Raw genomic sequence first — 19,804 nt, 5'->3', positions numbered from 1 at the left:
ACTCTCTGTTTCTATGTATTTGATGTTTTAAAATAGAATCCACATAGAAAAGAGGTCCTGTCATATTTTTCTTCCTGTTTCTGGCTAATATTACATAGCATCATGGACTTTCTCAATCTTACTGTCCCCATGTCAGAAATGAAATGTAGGGCTTAAAAATAAAGTAATGCTAGAAACAAGGACAAGATGCGGCTGGGGAAAATGTCGGAAAGAGACAGAAAATACTCAGGTCAGATTATATTAGGTCTAACATTGTCTTGCAGAGGGATTCTGTGGCATGTATCAGTTATTCAAAACAAATATTTGTTGAAAGGATGAACAAATGAACAAACATAGATATTGATTGTAGGTGCCAGCAGGTATTCACTCTGCTAAATATAATCTGTTTAACAAACGTGTAATAGATTGACAACATATTATATGAGACTGTAGAATGAAGTAGGTGATGTTATAAAAACAGTAAAATAAAGGATTTGACAGTCCTATTGGAATCACATGTCAGTGTATTTTTTTTTTAATTTCCTGAATCATTAACTGTATGAATCTCCTTTTTCTCTAAAGGATATAACTATCCAGGCTAATAAAATAGACCGAGTGAAATATATTTCCAAAATTTGATCATTTGACTTCTTGTGATTCTGCGTTTGCGAGCTTCCAAACTTATTAGGTAATTTTCTCCAAATAGAATAGGAGGAGAACTTGAAGTTAATAAGTAACACAAATATATGAGTCTTAGGATGTGATAATATTAATTGTAATCCTCGATATATTTTTCATAGTACTTATGGGTCTAAAATCATTTGATAGAACTTTGAGTTTTAAATTTCCTCAATGAATTTGAACCTCAGCCTCTGAGAAATTTCAAGTAAAAATAACCACAAAAATCATAATCACTTGTCAATCACCAACCACCATGAGCAAGGGCCTCAGTCAGGTCCAATATAAAAATTTGTGTCAGGTGTTGAAGAGCAGGTCCTAGTTGAGCCCACCCACTACTGAACCTTCTGCCATCTAGGCCATGCTCTGATACCTGGAATCAGCTTCAAGGCATTCTCCAAGTACTCATCTTCTGTGATGGGGTGTCCATCTAACTTCAGTTCCAGGGTAAAATCCCGAACAGTCCAAATAAAGTCTGGAAAGAAACTCACAAACTCGCTGGAGTCCTCAACTTCATCAGGTTTGGGGCAGGATTTTGCCCTGATTAGCTCTGTTAGTTCAGTCACATAGCTGGGATCTCAGCTAAGGAAGGAGTAGCACCCTACACCATCGTTTCCACATCTCACTTAGAAACAAGTTTTATACAAATTCCCTTTTGCACTGTGTCTTTTCTTACTCAACCAGGACAACCGAGTCACAGTAAAGAAGACACAGTATCAGTTTCCATTCTCCTAAACTCCATAAAACCTGCTCTTCATTTCCCGGAAGGATACTGTAGCTCCTCCAGGGCCTGGTGGTTGATGGTGTTCATGCTGTTGTAGACAAAGCTGCTGCTTAGAAGCACACCCAGGGCAAAGATCCAAGAGTCATTCTTAGGGTCACTCTAGTGTTAAAGAAATAGAAAAAAGGAAGCCACAGTTTAGATACATCTCAAGGTCAACTATTTGTATCCATGTAGCCAAAACTTAAGTCATTCCAGTTTTCCCAAAATGCTGTGCCTAAAGGAAACACAAATGTAAGCTTTATATGCTTGTCAGCATGATTTGGTGAAATTAAATAAATCAGCTATAGAAAAAGCAGCTTAAGCATCTCTATTTTCCCTAAAAATATTGTTAATGTATAATAGCCAATCACATGATAAGTAAATATATTTCTTCCTTTATGCTTTGTCAGTTGTGCTGTAACCATTATAAGGAGAACATCTTCGTTTGAAGTCTCCTGAATGATGCTCTCCACTTTTTGTATACAATAAATTTAAATTTTTCCAAACTTGATCTGATATTATTTGTGACACTTGAAAGCACATTACTGTTAGGACTTAAGAGTCTCCTTTTAATTTATTCACTTATTAATTCATTCATTTGGTTGTCCATTCACTATTTCAGCTGTAGTATATATAACTGAATAGTAAGGCATGTAATAAGAATTTTGAAGGTCATGTTAAAGTCAAACTGTATTTTTGCCATTTATATTGATCTTCTCAGGGCATCACTTTCTTTAGATATTAAAAGTAGCTATTGACATGGTCAATGTGTAAAATATTTGATGCAGTGCCTAAAGCACAGTAAGTATGTAGTAATTAGTGAACAATAATCCTTTCGCAGATTTTCTCAATCATGGCTATATTAGGAATGCAAATGATAATCAATCAAATTCACCAAAAATTGTTCAGCTACGTACAAAATGCAGATGCTGCCTTTGGTTTTGTGGATGCAAAGTTCCATAATCACAAGAAGATGACTTTCAGGAGTGGCAGATAGCATTGTCAACATAAAAGTGCAACCAAGATGATAATTTCTGCCGGGAGTGGAATGAATGTCATAATGTAAAAAACAAAACAAACAACAATCTAAAAAATGGGAGGTGGGAAGGAAGGAAAATAAAGAGGAAACAAATGTTCTGTGAGTTCGAGCAAAAAGTTACTATGTCTAACTAGAATAAGATGGCAGTAGGTTGAAAAGAGCTGGACGTTAAGGAGTACATAAAATGAGGACTTGTGGAAATGAAAGAATTAAAAAGGCAAAAGACCCAACAAAATCCAAGTCAAAAATTTTAGGATATGATCATATAATGGTATTACAGTTATTTAATTCAATTGAATGAGTGAATAGGTATGTGGAGAAGACAAGGCTAGAAATACTATTCAGGGCAAGATATGAAGGTCCCTTAAATAGAATTAAATGCTGACCAAATCCACAAATTCCAAGGCCAACAAGTAATTTTGCTTCCATCAAGCATGTATATATTTGTATGCTTTGGTTCCTTGAACAGTCATACTTTTGCAAATAAAAATGTTTATGCACATTACAATCTATTTCAAATCAATATTTCATCTTTGTTGTACACTGAAATGATGATTGATAACTTTAGAACTGTATCTTTAAATTCACTATTTCTAAATGAGACCCCACACACATTTGTAATTTTTGCAGTATGAAAGCCAAACCACACTAATTCTGTTTTCTTTTTTTTGAAATAGAGTCTTGCTCTGTTGCCCAGACTGCAGTGCAATGGTGCAATCACTGCAACCTCCATCTCCCAGGTTCAAGTGATTCTTCCACCTCAGCCTCCGAAGTAGCTGGGATCACAGGCACCTGCCATCATGCCTGGCTAATTTTCGTATTTTCAGTAGAGATAGGATTTCACCATGTTAGCCAGGCTGGTCTTGGACTCTTGACCTCAGGTGATCCACCCACCTTGGCCTCTCAGAGTGCTGGGATTACAGGCATGAGCCACCACGTCTGGCCTCTATTTTCTTTTTTTTTCCTTCTTTTTAACTTTTAATTTAAGTTCAGGCTTATCCCCAAACTTAATAAAATAAAATAAAATAAAATAAAATAAATAAGTTAAAATATTTTATTTTAAGTTCAGGGGCACCCCTGAACTTAATGAAATACCACAAAACTTAATAAAAGTTTAAAAAAGGAAAATTGAGAAAACGTCCCTGTCTGACAGCTTTGAAGAGAGTACTGGTTCTCCCAGCATGGAGTGTGAGCTCTGAGAATGGACAGACTGCCTCCTCAAGTAGGTTCTTGACCACCGAGTAGCCTAACTGGGAGAGACCTCCCAGTTGGGGCTAACTGACACCTCATACAGCTGGCTGCCCCTCTGAGACAAAGCTTCCAGAGGAAGGATGAGGCAGCAACATTTGCCATTCTGCAATATTTGCTGTTCTACAGCCTCCCCTGGTGATACCCAGGCAAACAGGGTCTGGAGTGGACCCCCAGCAAACTCCAACAGACCTGCAGTGGAAGGTCCTGACTGTTAGAAGGAAAACTAACAAACAGAAAGGACATGCACACCAAAACCCCATCTGTACGTCACCATCATCAAAGACCGAAGGTAGATAAAACCACAAAGACGGGGAGAAACCAGAGCAGAAAAAGTGAAAATTCTAAAAATCAGAGCACCTCTTCTCCTCCAAAGGAACACAGCTCCTCATCAGCAATGGAACAAAGTTGGATGGAGAATGACTTTGATGAGTTGAGAGAAGAAGGTTTCAGATGATCAGTAATAAAAAAACTTCTCCAAGCTAAAGGAGGATGTTCAAACCCATCGCAAAGGAGCTAAAAACCTTGAAAAAAGATTAGACAACTGGCTAACGAGAATAAACTATATAGAGATGATCTTAAAGGACCTGATGGAGCTGAAAACCATGGCATAAGAACTATGTGATGCATGCACAAGCTTCAGTAGCTGATTTGATCAAGTGGAAGAAAGGGTATCACTGATTGAAGATCAAATGAATGAAATGAAGCGAGAAGAGAAACTTAGAGAAAAAAAAGAGTAAAAAGAAATGAACAAAGCCTCCAAGAAATATGGGACTATATGAAAAGACCAAATCTATGTCTGATTGGTGTACTTGAAAGTGATGGGGCAATGGAACCAAGTTGGAAAACACTCTTCAGGATATTATTCAGGAGAACTTCCCCAACCTAGCAAAGAAGGCCAACATTCAAATTCAGGAAATACAGACAACGCCACAAACATACTCCTTGAGAAGAGCAACTCCAAGACACATAATCGTCAGATTCAGCAAAGTTGAAACGAAGGAAAAAATGTTAAGGGCAGCCAGAGAGAAAGGTCAGGGTACCCACAAAGAGAAGCCTATCAGTGGATCTCTCAGCAGAAACTCTACAAGCCAGAAGAGAGTGGGGGCCAATATTCAATATTCTTAAAGAAAAGAAAAGAATTTCAACCCAGAGTTTCATCTCCAGCCAAACTAAGTTTCATAAGTGAAGGAGAAATACAATCCTTTACAGACAAGCAAATACTGAGAGATTTTGCCACCACCAGGCCTGCCTTACAAGAACTCCTGAAGGAAGCACTAAACATGGAAAGGAACAACTGGTACCAGCCACTGCAAAAACATGCCAAATTGTAAAGACCATTGATGCTAACATGAAACCGCATCAACTAACAAGCAAAATAACCAGCTAACATCATAATGTCAGGATCAAATTCACACATAACAATATTAACCTTAAATGTAAATGGCCTGAATGCTCCAATTAAAAGACATAGACTGGCATATTGGATAAAGAGATAAGACCTATCAGTGTGCTGTATTCAAGAGACCCATCTCATGTGCACAGACACACGTAGGCTCAAGATAAAGGGATGGAGGAAGATCTACCAAGCAAATGGAAAACCAAAAACAGCAGGGGTTGCAATCCTAGTCTCTGATAAAAAGACTTCAAACCAACAAAGATCAAAAGAGACAAAGAAGGCCATTACATAATGGTAAAGGGATCAATTCAACAAGAAGAGCTAACTATCCTAAATGCATATACACCCAATACAGGAGCACTTAGATTCATAAAGCAAGTCCTCAGAGACCTACAAAGAGACTTAGACTCCTACACAATAATAATGGCAGACTTTAAGACCCCACTGTCAACATTAGACAGATCCACAAGACAGAAAGTTAACAAGGATATCCAGGAATTGAACTCAGCTCTGCACCAAGCAGACCTAATAGACATCTACAGAACTCTCTACCCCAAATCAACAGAATATACATTCTTCTCAGCATCACATTGCACTTATTCCAAAATTGACCACATAATTGGAAGTGAAGCTCTACTCAGCAAATGTAAAAGAACAGAAATTATAACAAACTGTCTCTCTGACCACAGTGTAATACTAGAACTCAGGATTAAGAAACTCACTCGAAACCGCTCACCTACCTGGAAACTGAACAAGTGGTTCCTGAATGACTACTGGGTACATAACTAAATGAAGGCAGAAATAAAGGTGTTCTTTGAAACCAATGAGAAAAAAGACACAACAGAGCACAATCTCTGGGACATATTGAAAGCAGTGTGCAGAGGGAAATTTGTTGCACTAAATGCCCACAAGAGAAAGCAGGAAAGATCTAAAATTGACACTCTAACATCACAATTAAAAGAACTAATGAAGCAAGAACAAACACATTCAAAAGCTAGCAGAAGGCAAGAAATAACTAAGATCAGAGCAGAACTGAAGGAGATAGAGACACAAAAAAACCCTTCAAAAAATCAATGAATCTAGAAGTTGGTTTCTGGAAAAGATCAACAAAATTGGTAGACCACTAGCAAGACTCATAAAGAAGAAAAGACAGAAGAATCAAATAGATGCAATAAAAATGATAAAGGGAATATCACTAGCAATCCCTCAGAAATACGAACAACCATCAGAGAATACTATAAAAACCTCTATGCAAATCAACTAGAAAATCTAGAAGAAATGGATAAATTCCTGGACACATGCACCCTCCCAAGACTAAACCAAGAAGAAGTTGAATCTCTGAATAGACCAATAACAGGCTCTGAAATTGAGGCAATAATTAATAGCCTACCAACCGAAAACAGTCCAGGACCAGGTAGATTCACAGCAGAATTCTACCAGAGGTAGAAACAGGAGCTGGTGTCATTCCTTCTGAAACTATTCCAATCAATAGAAAAAGAGGGAATCCTCCCTAACTCATTTTATGAGGCCAGCATCATCTTGATACCAAAGCCTGGCAGAGACAGAATAAAAAAAGAGTATTTTAGACCAATATCCCTGATGTACATTGATGCAGAAATCCTCAATAAAATACTGGCAAACTGACTCCAGTAGCACATCAAAAAGCGTTATCAACCACAATCAAATTGGCTTCATCTCTGTGGTGCAAGATGGGTTCACCATAGGCAAATCAATAAATGTAATCCATCATGTAAACAGAACCAAAGACAAAAACCACATGATTATTTCAATAGATTCAGAAAAGGCCTTTGACAAAATTCAACAGCCCTTCATGCTAAAAACTCTCAGTAAACTATGTATTGATGGGACATATCTCAACATAATAAGAACTATTTATGACAAGACCACAGCCAATATCATACTCAATGGGCAAAAACTGGAAGCATTCCCTTTGAAAATCAGCACAAGGCAGGGATGCCATCTCTTACCACTCCTATTCAACATAGTGTTGGAAGTTCTGGTCAGGGCAATCAGGCAGGAGAAAGAAATAAAGGGTATTCAATTAGGAAAAGATGAAGTCAAATTTTCCCTGTTTGCAGATGACATGATTGTGTATTTAGAAAACCCCATCTTCTCAGCCCAAAATCTCCTTAAGCTGATAAGCGACTTCAGGAAAGTTTCAGGATACAAAATCAATCTGCAAAAATTACAAACATTCCTATACACCAATAACAGACAAACAGAGAGCCAAATCATGAGTGAACTCCCATTCACAATTGCTTCAAAGAGAATAAAATACCTAGGAATCCAACTTACAAGGCATGTGAAGGACCTCTTCAAGGAGAACTACAAACTACTGCTCAATGAAATAAAAGAGGACAAAAACAAATGGAACATTCCATGCTCATGGATAGGAAGAATCAATATCGTGAAAATGACCCTACTGCCCAAGATAATTTATAGATTCAATGCCATTTCCATCAAGCTACCAATGACTTTCTTCACAGAATTGGAAAAAACTGCTTTAAAGTTAATATGGAACCAAAAAAAGAGCCTACATTGCCAAGACAATCCTAAGCAAAAAGAACAAAGTTGGAGGCATCATGCTACCTGACTTCAAACTATACTGCAGCACTACAGTAACCAAAACAGCATGGTACTGGTACCAAAACAGAGATATAGACCAATGGAACAGAACAGAGCCCTCAGAAATAACACCAGATGTCTACAACCATCTGATATTTGACAAACCTGACAAAAACAGGAAATGGGGAAAGGATTCCCTATTTAATAAATGGTGCTGGGAAAATTGGCTAGCCATATGTAGAAAGCTGAAACTGGATCCCTTCCTTACACCCTACACAAAAATTAATTCAAGATGGATTAAAGACTTAAATGGTAGACCTAAAACCATAAAAACCCGAGAAGAAACCCTAGGCAATACCATTCAGGACATAGGCATGGGCAAGGACTTCATGACTGAAACACCAAAAGCAATAGCAACAAAAGCCAAAATAGACAAATGAGATCTAATTAAACTAAAGAGCTTCTGCACAGCAAAAGAAACTACCATCAGAGTGAACAGGCAACCTACAGAATGGGAGAAAATTTGGGCAATCTACCCATCTGACAAAGGGCTAATATCCAGAACCTACAAAGAACTTAAATAAATTTACAAGAAAAAAATCAAACAACTTCATCAAAAAGTGTTCAAAGGATATGAACAGACACTTCTCAAAAGAAGACATTTATGCAGCCAACAGACACATGAAAAAATGCTCACCATCACTGGCCATCAGACAAATGCAAATCAAAACCACAATGAGATACCATCTCACACCAGTTAGAATGGTGATCATTAAAAAGTCAGGACACAACAGGTGCTGGAGAGGATGTGGAGAAATAAGAACACTTTTACACCGTTGGTGGGACTGTAAACTAGTTCAGCCGTTGTGGAAGACAGTGTGGCGATTCCTCAAGGATCTAGAACTAGAAGTACCATTTGACCCAGCCATCCCATTACTGGTTATATACCCAAAGGATTATAAATCATGCTGCTATAAAGACACATGCACACGTATGTTCATTGCGGCACTATTCACAATAGCAAAGACTTGGAACCAACCCAAGTGTCCATTAATGATAGACTGGATTAAGAAAATGTGGCACATATACACCATGGAATACTATGCAGCCATAAAAAAGGATGAGTTCATGTCCTTTTCAGGGACATGGATGGAGCTGGAAACCATCATTCTCAGCAAACTATTGCAAGGACAGAAAACCAAACACTGTATGTTCTCGCTCATAGGTGGGAACTGAACAATGAGAACACTTGGACACAGGGTGGGGAACATCACACACTGGGGCCTGTCATGGGATGGGGGAAGGGGGGATGGACAGCATTAGGAGTTATAATGTAAATGACATGTTAATGGGTGCAGTACACCGACATGGCACATGTATACATATGTAACAAACCTGCACGTTGTGCACATGTACCCTAGAACTTAAGGTATAACAAAAATAAAAATGTAAAAAATGTAACTTAACTTCCTCATCTGTGAAGATTTTAAAATGATATTAATTTTCACTTAGGGAGGAAGCAAAGTGAAGAACACAGATTTCACAGATGGGATGCCTGGCTGAAATTCCAGCTTGACCATTGGTAACTGTGTGACCATGGGCAAGTTACTCGGCCTCTCTCTACTCGGTGTCCTCATATGACAGGTAGGGATAATAATAGTACATGTTTTATAGGGTCATTGTATGATTAAACAAGTTATTATTTACAGAGTGCTTAGAACAGTGCCTGGCACATAGTGCTATATGTATTTAGTAAATAAATAAAATTAGAAATTGAGGGGATAAAAAAGAATTAATTTGGTCACAATAAAGGCTTCTTTCTTTCCTTTCCAAATGCTTAAAATGAACACTTAAAACATTTATTTTGAAATAAATAGAACCAGTTTGTTTTGGCTTTCATACTGCAAAACAGGGGTTTGTTACATAGGTAAACATAGGTGTTACATAGGTGTTACATAGGTGGAGGTTTGTTGCATATATTATTTCATCACTCAGGTATTTAGCCAAGTACCTATTAGCTATTTTTCCTGATCTTTTCCCTCCTCCCATTGTCCACCTTCTGATAGGCTCCAATGTGTGTTGTTTCCCTCTATGTGTCCATATGTTCTCATCATTTAGCTCCCACTTATAAGTGAGAATATGTGGTATTTGGTTTTCTGTTTCTGCATCTCTTTGCTAAGGATAATGGCCTCTGGCTCCATCCATACCCTGCAAATGATCTTGTTCTTCTTTTACGGTTGCATAGTATTCCATAGTGTATATGTACCACATTTTCTTTATCTAGTCTATCATTTATGGGACTTTAGGTTGATGCCATGTTTTGTTATTGCACCATAATGAACATTTACATGCATGTGTCTTTATAATAGAGCAATTTATAGTCCTTTGGGTACATATCCAGTAATGGCATTGCTGGGTCAAATGGTAGTTCCGTCTTTAGGTCTTTGAGGAGTTGCCACACTGTCTTCAACAATGGTTTAACTAATTTACACTCCCACCAACAAGGGATAAGTGTTCCTATTTCTCTACAACCTAGCCAGCATCTCTTATTTTTTGACTTTTTGATAGTAGCCATTCTGACTGGTGTGATCATGATAGTATTGTGGTTTTGATTTGCATTTCTCCAATGGTCTGTGATGTTAAGCTTTTTTTTCATATGATTGTTGGCTGCATATATGTCTTCTTTTGAAAAGTGTTTATGTCCTTTGCCCACTTTTTATTTTTATTTTTGTATATTTGTTTAAGTTCCTTAAAGATGCTGGATATTAGACCTTTGTCAGATGCAGAGTTTGCAAACATTTTCTCCCATTCTTTAGGTTGTCTGTATACTTGGTTGATGGTTTCTTTTGCTGTGCAGAAGCTCTTTAGTTTAGTTAGTTCCCATTTGTCAATTTTTTGCTTTTGTTACAATTGCTTTTTTGGTGTCTTCATCATGACATCTTTGCCCATGCCTATGTCCTGAATGATATGGTCAAAGTGGTTTTCCAAGGTTTTTATAGTTTTGGGTTGTATATTTAAGTCTTTAATCCATATTGAGTTAACTTTTGTATATGGTCTAAGGAAGGGGTCCAGTTTCAATCTTCTGCATATGGCTAGCCTGTTATTCCAGCACCATTTATTGAATAGGGAATCCTTTCACCATTGCTTGCTTTTTTTTTGTTTGTTTGTTTTTTGTTTGTTTGTTTTTTTCAGGTTTGTCAAAAATCAGATAGTTGTAGGTGTGCAGTCTTAAATTCTGGGTTATCTGTTCTGTTCCATTGGTCTATGTGTCTGTTTTGGTACCAGTTCCATGTATTTTGGTTACTGTAGCCCTGTAGTATAGTTGGATGTCCGGTAGCATGATGCCTCCAGCTTTGTTCTTTTTGCTTAGAATTGCCTTGGCTATTTTTTGCCTGAGTTCTTTTTTGGTTCCATATGAATTTTTTAAAAACAGTTTTTTTCTAATTCTGTGAATAATCTCAATGGTAGTTTAATAGGAATAGCATTGAATCTATAAATTGCTTTTGGGCAGTATGGTCATTTTAACAATATTGATTCTTTCTCTCCATGAGAAAGGAATGTTTTTCCTTTTATTTGTGTCATCTCTGATTTCTTGGAGCAGTGTTTTGTAGTTCTCCTTGGAAAGATCTTTTACCTCCCTAGTTAGCTGTATTCCTAAGTAGAAATTATGAAGGGCAGTTTGTTCCTGATTTGGCTTTCAGCTTGACTGTGGTTAGTGTATAGGAATGTTAGTTATTTTTGCATATTGATTTTGTATCCTGAGACTTTGCTGAAGTTGTTTATCAGCTTAAGAAGCTTTTGGGCTGGGACTATGGGGTTTTCCAGACATAAAACCATGTCGTTGGCAAACAGGGATAGTTTGACTTCTTCTTTTCCTATTTGGATGCCCTTTATTTCTTTCTCTTGCCTCATTGCCCTGGCCAAGACTTCCAATACTATGTTGAACAGAAGTGGTGAAAGAGGGCATCCTTGTCTTGTGCTGATTTTCAAGAGCAATGCTTCCAGCTTTTGCCCATTTAGTATGATGTTGACTGTGGGTTTGTCATATATGGCTCTTATCATTTTGAGTTATGTTCCTTCAATACCTAGGTTATTGAGAGTTTTTACCATGAATGGCCTTTGAATTTTATTGAAAGCATTTTCTGCATCTATTGAGATAATTGTGTAGTATTTGTCTTTATTTCTGTTTATGGGATGAATCACATTTATTGATTTGCATATCTTGATCCATTCTTGCATTCCAGGGATAAAGCCTACTTGGTCATGGTGGATAAGCTTTTTGATGTGTTGCTGGATTTAGTTTGCCTGTATTTTGTTGAGCATTTTTGGTTGATGTTCATCAAGGATATTGACCTGAAGTTTTTTTCTTTTGTTGTTGTATCTCTCCAGGTTTTGGTATCAGGATGATGCTGGCCCCATAGAAAGAGTTAGGGAGGAGTGCCTCCTTCTCAATTCTTTGGAATGTTTTCAGTAGGAATGCTACCAGCTTTTCTTTGTACATCTGATAAATTCAGCTATGAATCCATCTGTTTCTGGGCTTTTATTTTTTTTTGGTAGGTAGGCTATTTATTAATGCCACAATTTCAGAGTTCATCATTTGTCTGTTCAGGGATTCAATTTCTTCCTAGTTAAGTCTTGAGAGGGTGTATTTGTCAACAAATTTGTCCATTTTGTGTAGATGTCTTATTTATGTGCATGGAGGTTTTCATAGTATTGTATTTATATGGGGTCAGTGGTAACATCCCTCTGTCATTTCTGACTAATTCTATTTTCAGTTTACACTCAGACTAATATAAATAAAGGAAAAGACTACACCTAATACTATAAAGCAAAATTATCTAGAATTATCCAATTTGCAAATTTTTGTGTGGGGCTAGCTCACGCTGTTCTAGAAGTCAGTGATGACTACATTGCCTACCCCTGTAAATTGGGCAAAAACTTTTATAAATGTTCCTGGTATAGCTGGTGGTTTTCTTTTCTTTTTCTTTTTCTTTTCTTTTCTTTATTCTTTTTCTTTGTCTCACTCTGTCACTCAGGCTGGAGTGCAGTGGCGTGATCTCGGTTCACTGCAACCTCCACCTCCCGGGTCCAAGCGATTCTCCTGCCTCAGCCTCCTGAATAGCTGGGATTACAGGCACCTGCTTCCACGCTGGGCTAATTTTTGCATTTTTAGTAGTGATAGGGTTTCACCATGTTGCCCAGGCTGGTCTCGAACTTCTGACCTCAGATGATCCACCCACCTTGGCCTCCCCAAGTGCTAGGATTACAGGTGTGAGCCACCACGCCACGCTACCTGGTACTTTTCTATGCATTTAAAAATAGATTATTTCAGTGAAACTCTATTTTCCTGATTTCTACCTTCAAGCCTACGAACCCCACACACCCTAACTAGTAGCATCCATTAATCCTACCAGTTACAGCTTCTTCCAGGAAGCTTTCTCCTAAATTGTATCATTGGGTTAGGCCCTCACTTCCAGCATCTAAGCACTCTAAATGATCACAATGTTGTCTTCGCCACTAGGCTCTGAGCATTTACCTGGTTCGCTGATTAGCATAGAGCTTTGAAATTCAGGATTCTGTATTTAGCACACAGCCCTAGACTTCTGCTATGCAGTAAGTATTTATTAAATTTTATAATTCATCCACCTGTTAAAAATAAGAAGATCTATCACTAATACTCCAAAATATTTGAGCTTACCAAGAAAGTAAGTTCCCAGAAATGAAATTTAGCTTTGTAACCATAATCAGATTTGTGATTCAGGAATAGGCCAGAGAAGTTGGATTGATGTTATGCATAAAAACATAAAAAGAGAATCAAAGGGTAAAGAAGATTTCTCTATGGCTCTGTCTTACCTTTTCCATATCACCCAGGCCCTCCGTGTCCAGAAGGACCAGGGTGTGGTTTGGCTTAGAGGGGTGGGGCACACACCACATCCAGATGCCTTTGGTTTCAGACTTCACTGTGCAGCCCAGAGGGAAGCCTTCAAGGGAAGAGGAGAAACAACATATAGTGACAGCAGAATCCAGGCAGACAAGGCCTAAACCGGTTAAACGTATAGGAATGTAAGTTTCTGGCAGGGGAAATGGGTTGCTTCCATTTCAGCAAAGAAATCAATCAACTCTTTATTTATATAAATGACTTTCTCAGAAGGTACTTGGGTCCCCTATTCACTTCATATCTAACCATAGGCTCAAATAAGTTATGTTACAGAATTAATGTAAACTCTATAAACCTGTTACTATGGTCTGAACATTAATCCCTCCATCCCCCATTTATATGTTGGAACTTCAGTGAAGTCTGAACCAAACCCCAAGGTGATGATATTAAGAAGTCAGAAGTGGGGTGGGTGCAATGGCTCAGACCTGTAATCCCAACACTTTGGGAGTTCGAGGCAGATAAATCATGAGGTCAGGAGATAGAGACCATCCTGGCCAACATGGTGAAACTTTGTCTCTACTAAAATACAGAAAATTAGCCGGGCATGGTGGTGCATGCCTGTAGTCCCAGCTACTTGGGAGGCTGAGGCCAGGGAATCACTTGAACCCAGGAGGCGGAGAGATTGCAGTGAGCTGCGATTGCGCCACTGCACTCCAGCCTGGCAACAGAGTGAGGCTCCGTCTCAGAAAAAAAAAAAAAAAAAAAGGCAGAAGTGATTAAGTCATGAAAGGTCATGTCCTCAGTAATAAAGTTAATGCCCTTATAAAAGGCCTTGAGGGATGAGTTCCTGTCCCTTGCAGGGACATGGCTGAAGCTGGAAACCATCATTCTCAGCAAACTAAGACAGGAACAGAAGACCAAACACCACATGTTCTCACTCATAAGTGGGGGTCGAACAATGGGAACACATGGACACAGGGAGGGGAACATCACACGCTGGGGCCTGTCAGGGGTGGTGGGGTTAGGGGAGGGATAGCATTAGGAGAAATGCCTAATGTAGATGATGGGTTGATGGGTGCAGTAAATCACCATGGCACGTGTATACCTATGTAACAAACTTGTACGTTCTGCACATATATCCCTGGACTTAAAGTATATATATATATAAAGACCTTGAGGGAATTTCATTGTTCCTTCTGCCCCGTCTGCCATTTGAGGACAGTGGGAAACCCCCTCTGTGAGTAACAAGCCCTCACTAGACATTGAATCGCCTTGTGCCTTAATCTTGGACTTCCCAATCTCTAGATCTGTGAGAAATTAGTTTTTATTATTTATAAATTACCCTGTGTAATGTATTTTGTCCTAGTGGCAGACACAGACTAAGACATCTCTGTATTTTTATGCAACGCTCAAGTGGAAGAAAAAAGCATACATTCACAAGTAAAATTAGGGAGAGGGCTGAGACAAGAGGTCCAAGTGCTGGGCTCATCTTCATGTAGTGACTCTTTTTCCTTATGCAGGTGCCACATGAACAGAAGGATATCCAAATGGAGGAGATTCTGACATGGAAAGGACAGTATAAAGCATCCACTCTAGTATAGTCTGTTGAAATGGTTTCCAGGAGTGGAGTAGCAAGAATAAAATCTTGAAATTTAGTTGAGGAATCTGTGATTTGAACACCTGAATATGTATACAGCCAAATAGACCAGATTTGTTAATAATGGAACCCACTGAAGTGCTTCAGATGGATGATGACAAAAACCAGCAAAATATTTAAGAAAATCCATGAGGTATTAGAATACTGCAGGAATTAAAAAGGTATACCTTGGACTAGTAAAAGAGTTCTAGAATTTTAAAGGGTGAAAGTGTGAAAGTTGTCAGCATCAAAATGCCAAACTTGAATGCAATGAAGTCAGCAGACCATGAAGGAAAAGCTCTCACGCACACTTTCCTGTGATGGGAACTGCCACTGAAGATGTTGCCAATACACAACCTCGCAACAAAGGCTAATATTCTGAGGACATCTTTCCAGTAATAGCCAGTCTTAACTGTAAACTTCAAGTGGTCTAACTTGCCATCAGAGTCCCTGTAATCAGGGTCCCTTCTGTGAAGACTCTCTCTTAGCAACAGCCAGTACACATATTAAGTCCTGTGAGTAAGCTCCTGTAAACAAATAAACTTTTGTTTCAAAACACCCTGCGTGTACTTCTCCTTTTTATCTTTAAAGTTTCCCACTGTCTCAACCAAACTATGATTTATTAGAGTGTGCATACCTGAATTTGGTATGCATATGGTCCCCTGCTCATTCTTAAATAAACTCATTTCTTTGGAGAGCTACTTTCTCTGTTGTTACTTTAGCTTGACGTAATCTGGCATCAGAAGTAGGAACTAAAGTGAGCTCATCTTGGAATGATCAGCAGCCCCTGAAACCGTGAGTGGTATTCACTTGTTGAGCCCTTTGATCTCTTCGTTTCCACATCTGACCTTTTGTACTGTGTTGAGTCTCCCCTTGGGTTAAAATCCCTTCTTTTTGTCTGGTTCAGGGTCTTATTTGGATAAGGTCACCTCAATAAAAAGCCTTGAATCCCTTCTTAGCCTAAAAACGACTTTGTCTTTTCTGGCAAGCCCTTCATGAGATAAGAACATTGTCCTTCTGGTGAGTACTCTTTTTTTTTTTTTTTTTTTTTTTTAACTTCTGCATGCCGGGTTTAACATTTTGTTTGGTCTGCCTGCCTGATTTAAAATTTTGGTGAATTGAGTCTTTTCTTACTTCTGAACATCTGCCAAGAGGAAAAATATATGTACCAAACAGTAGGCATGGGTTGACCAATTTAAACCAGTTAAGGCAGTGCCATCATTAATGAGGGACTCCAGTCTCTGAAGATGAAGTATTTTGTGTGAAGGTAAATGGGCCATGGATAGGCAAGGTTACCATTAGAGCCTCTGCCACACTTAAGAAAATTTCCATGCAACAGGGAAAATGTGGTCATGGGTTGGACAACAAAGGCAATGATTGTCTACCAACTAAAACAAATACCCTGGACCGGGTACATTGTAAAATAAAACACCAGTCCAAACTTCTGACATTCCCAACCAGATTCATAGGATTTTATTTTTTTCTCTTCAGAGATTAATGAGAAACAAAATAAGATAGCCAAATTTAAAGGCAAGCCAGAATAATCTTTCTTCTGGGACTCTAGCCAGCTGTATTTATGGTCCATCTCATGCACACTTCTCAATTGATGGGAAATTACACCAAAAGTAATTTAGAATTACAATGGCCATTATGTGGAACATTCCAGATGAACTTTCAAGAACTGCATTTTAAGAAGAGCATTTAAAATTGGAAGGGGTCGGTCTCTGTGGAGCCAGGAGGGGAAGCGATGGCTGGACCTGCTTGGATCTCCAAGGTCTCTCCACTGCTGGGGGCATTCCACAACCCAAAACAGGTGACCAGAGGTTTTACTGGTGTTGTTCAGCCAGTAACTTTAATTCCAGGGGATGGTATTGGCCCAGAAATTTCAGCTGCAGTTATGAAGATTTTTGGTGCTGCCTAAGCACCTGTTCAGTGGGAGGAGCAGAACGTCACTGCCATTCAAGGACCTGGAGGAAAGTGGATGATCCCTTCGGAGGCTTAAGAGCCCATGGATAAGAACAAGATGGGCTTGAAAGGCCATTTGAAGACCCCAATAGCAGCCGGTCACCCATCTATGAATTTACCGCTGTGCAAAACATTTGACCTTTACACAAATGTCCGACCGTGTGTCTCTATCGAAGGCTATAAAACCCCTTACACCGCTGTAAATGTTGTGCCCATTCGAGAGAACACAGAAGGAGAATACAGTGGAATTGAGCATGTGATCGTTGATGGAGTTGTGCAGAGTATCAAGCTCATCACCAAGGGGGCGAGGAAGCCCATTGCTGAGTTTGCCTTTGAGTATGCCCGGAACAACCACCGGAACAACGTCACGGCAGTGCACAAAGCCAACATCATGCGGGTGTTAGATGGGCGTTTTCTACAAAAATGCAGGGAAGTTGCAGAAAACTGTAAAGATATTAAATTTAATGAGATGTACCTTGATACAGTATATTTGAATATGGTACAAGATCCTTCCCAGTTTGATGTTCTTGTTATGCCAAATTTGTATGGAGACATCCTTAGGGACCTGTATGCAGGATTGATCGGAGGTCTTAGTGTGACACCAAGTGGCAACATTGGAGCCAATGGGGTTGCAATTTTTGAGTCCATTCATGGGACGCCTGTAGACATTGCAGGCAAGGACATGGCGAATCCCACAGCCCTCCTGCTCAGTTCTGTGTTGATGTTGCGCCACATCGGACTTTTTGACCATGCTGCAAGAATTGAGGCCGCGTGTTTTGCTACGATTAAGGATGGAAAGAGCTTTACAAAAGATTTGGGAGGCAATGCAAAATGCTCAGACTTCACAGAGGAAATCTGTCGCCGAGTAAAAGATTTAGATTAACGCTTCTACAACTGGTATTTGCATCAGTCACTCTAAATGGACCCCACATAAACCTCTGTTTAGAATACCTACGTATGTATGCTTTGGTTTACTTGTTTCTTGACAATACATTTTTAGATCTAGCCTTTTCTTAACAAAATCTGTGCAAAAGATGCATGCAGGTGGATGTCTCTAGGTCTGTTTTCAAAGAACTTTCTCCAAGTGCTTATTTTGTTTATTAAGTGTCTACCTGGTAAATGTTTTTTTTGTAAACTCTGAGTGGACTGTATCATTTGCTATTCTTTTTTTTTTTTTTTTTTTTGAGATGGAGTCTTGCTCTGTCACCCAGGCTGGAGTGCTGTGGCTGGATCTCACTTCACTGCAAGCTCCGCCTCTCGGGTTTATGCCATTCTCCTGCCTCAGCCTCCCGAATCATTTGTTATTCTAAATCATCTTACACTTAAGTTAAAATAGTTTCTCTTCAGCTGTAAATATCAGGACACAGAATTAACAAGAGAAAATGTCAAACTTTTAAAGAAAAACCTTGTTTCCTTTGGTTTTTGAAAAACGTAATGGAAATAAAACAGGATATTGATGTAATGGCACAAAATGACGCTCTTATAAAACTAAATGGGCACAAGAGAAATTTCCTGGGAAAGTTCACATCAAAAAGAGTGAATGTGGTATATTTCTAAATGAAATTGAAAATAAAGACAGATTTGTCCTTCACAGAAATTACTGAGTATGAATAAAAACTTCACATCCAAGAAATATGTAACGAGAGATATAATTTTTATTAATAAGACAAAGGTAATATATTGGATACAAAGACATACAAAATGTATTGTGCGTTCAATTATTTTGCTGTCTTGAGATTTAATATTCTTTCCAAGAGCTTTTAATGAAGCAGAGAGCTAGTACTTCATTTCATTGGAGGCATTTTCAGCATCATGAGTTGTCACAGCCTCTGAGCCCCTGATTTTAAGCCAGAAGGGCTGAGTGTATTGTAAACTTATTCTTGCATGTTGCTCTCTGGGAATGGACCACACTACAGCTGGTAGTTTTGGGGTGATACTACCTAAAGGCCTGAACATATGTTATTTTGGCTGCAATTGAGGAACTTGGGATGCTATTAAGTTTGTATTTCAGCAACTGTCCCTTTTCCTATCCCAAAGCACCAATTACTGCCCTCTGCCTCAGCATTACCAGTATAAGATGACATTCCAAAGATTGGAGGCAACTCAGCCTGAGTTAATTCACAAAATTGTGCCATGCTGGGGCTTGAGGTTGGGCTTAGGCTTGGGCTCATCTTTTGACCTTCAGGCATTTCCTTTCCCTTCCTGCCTTCCTCTCCCTTATCCTCCATTGCAGCATGATTTTCTTAAATCTTCATACACTCACTATTTTCACGAACAGTTGCCCTCTGGCCCCACAACCAAAGACAACTCATGGCCTCCTTTGGCCCTTGTATAACATTACGTGGTGGCTCACACCTGTAATCCTGGCATTTTGGGAGGCTGAGGCGGGCGGATCACCTGAGATTGGGAGTTCAAGAGGAGCCTGACCAACATGGAGAAACTCCGTCTCTACTAAAACACACACACACAAAATTAGCCGGGCGTGGTGGCGGGCTCCTGTAATCCCAGGCAGGAGAATGGCTTGAACCCAGGAGGCGGAGGTTGCGATGAGCTGAGATCGCACCATTGCACTCCAGCCTGGGCAACAAGAGCAAAACTCAGCCTCAAATTTAAAAAAAAAAAAAAAAAAAAAA

At 39.0% G+C, this 19,804-nt stretch overlaps 1 protein-coding gene and 1 pseudogene across 1 annotated transcript in view; one reads left to right on the top strand and one right to left on the bottom strand.

Moving 5' to 3' along the window:
* The window catches only part of LOC111539995 (guanylate-binding protein 7), a 32,084-nt gene extending 18,414 nt beyond the window's left edge, over nucleotides 1-13,670 (bottom strand). Inside the window, exons 1-3 of the mRNA XM_026454714.2 lie at nucleotides 13,546-13,670; nucleotides 1,431-1,540; nucleotides 1,031-1,227 (exon numbers count right to left, since the gene is read on the bottom strand). Of these exons, the coding sequence (XP_026310499.1) occupies nucleotides 1,031-1,227; nucleotides 1,431-1,540; nucleotides 13,546-13,626 (388 nt within the window). The 5' untranslated portion in view covers nucleotides 13,627-13,670. The remainder of the gene's footprint in view (nucleotides 1-1,030; nucleotides 1,228-1,430; nucleotides 1,541-13,545) is intronic.
* A 3,283-nt stretch (nucleotides 13,671-16,953) lies between these two features.
* On the top strand, nucleotides 16,954-18,054 carry LOC111540001 (annotated as a pseudogene).
* The last annotated feature ends 1,750 nt before the right edge of the window (nucleotides 18,055-19,804 follow it).

Source organism: Piliocolobus tephrosceles, chromosome 1 (genome assembly GCF_002776525.5).
Source record: "Piliocolobus tephrosceles isolate RC106 chromosome 1, ASM277652v3, whole genome shotgun sequence".
Classification (NCBI taxonomy): Eukaryota; Metazoa; Chordata; class Mammalia; order Primates; family Cercopithecidae; genus Piliocolobus; species Piliocolobus tephrosceles.
Note: the sequence above shows the minus strand (reverse complement) of the source record. Positions and strands in the feature narration are given on the sequence as shown.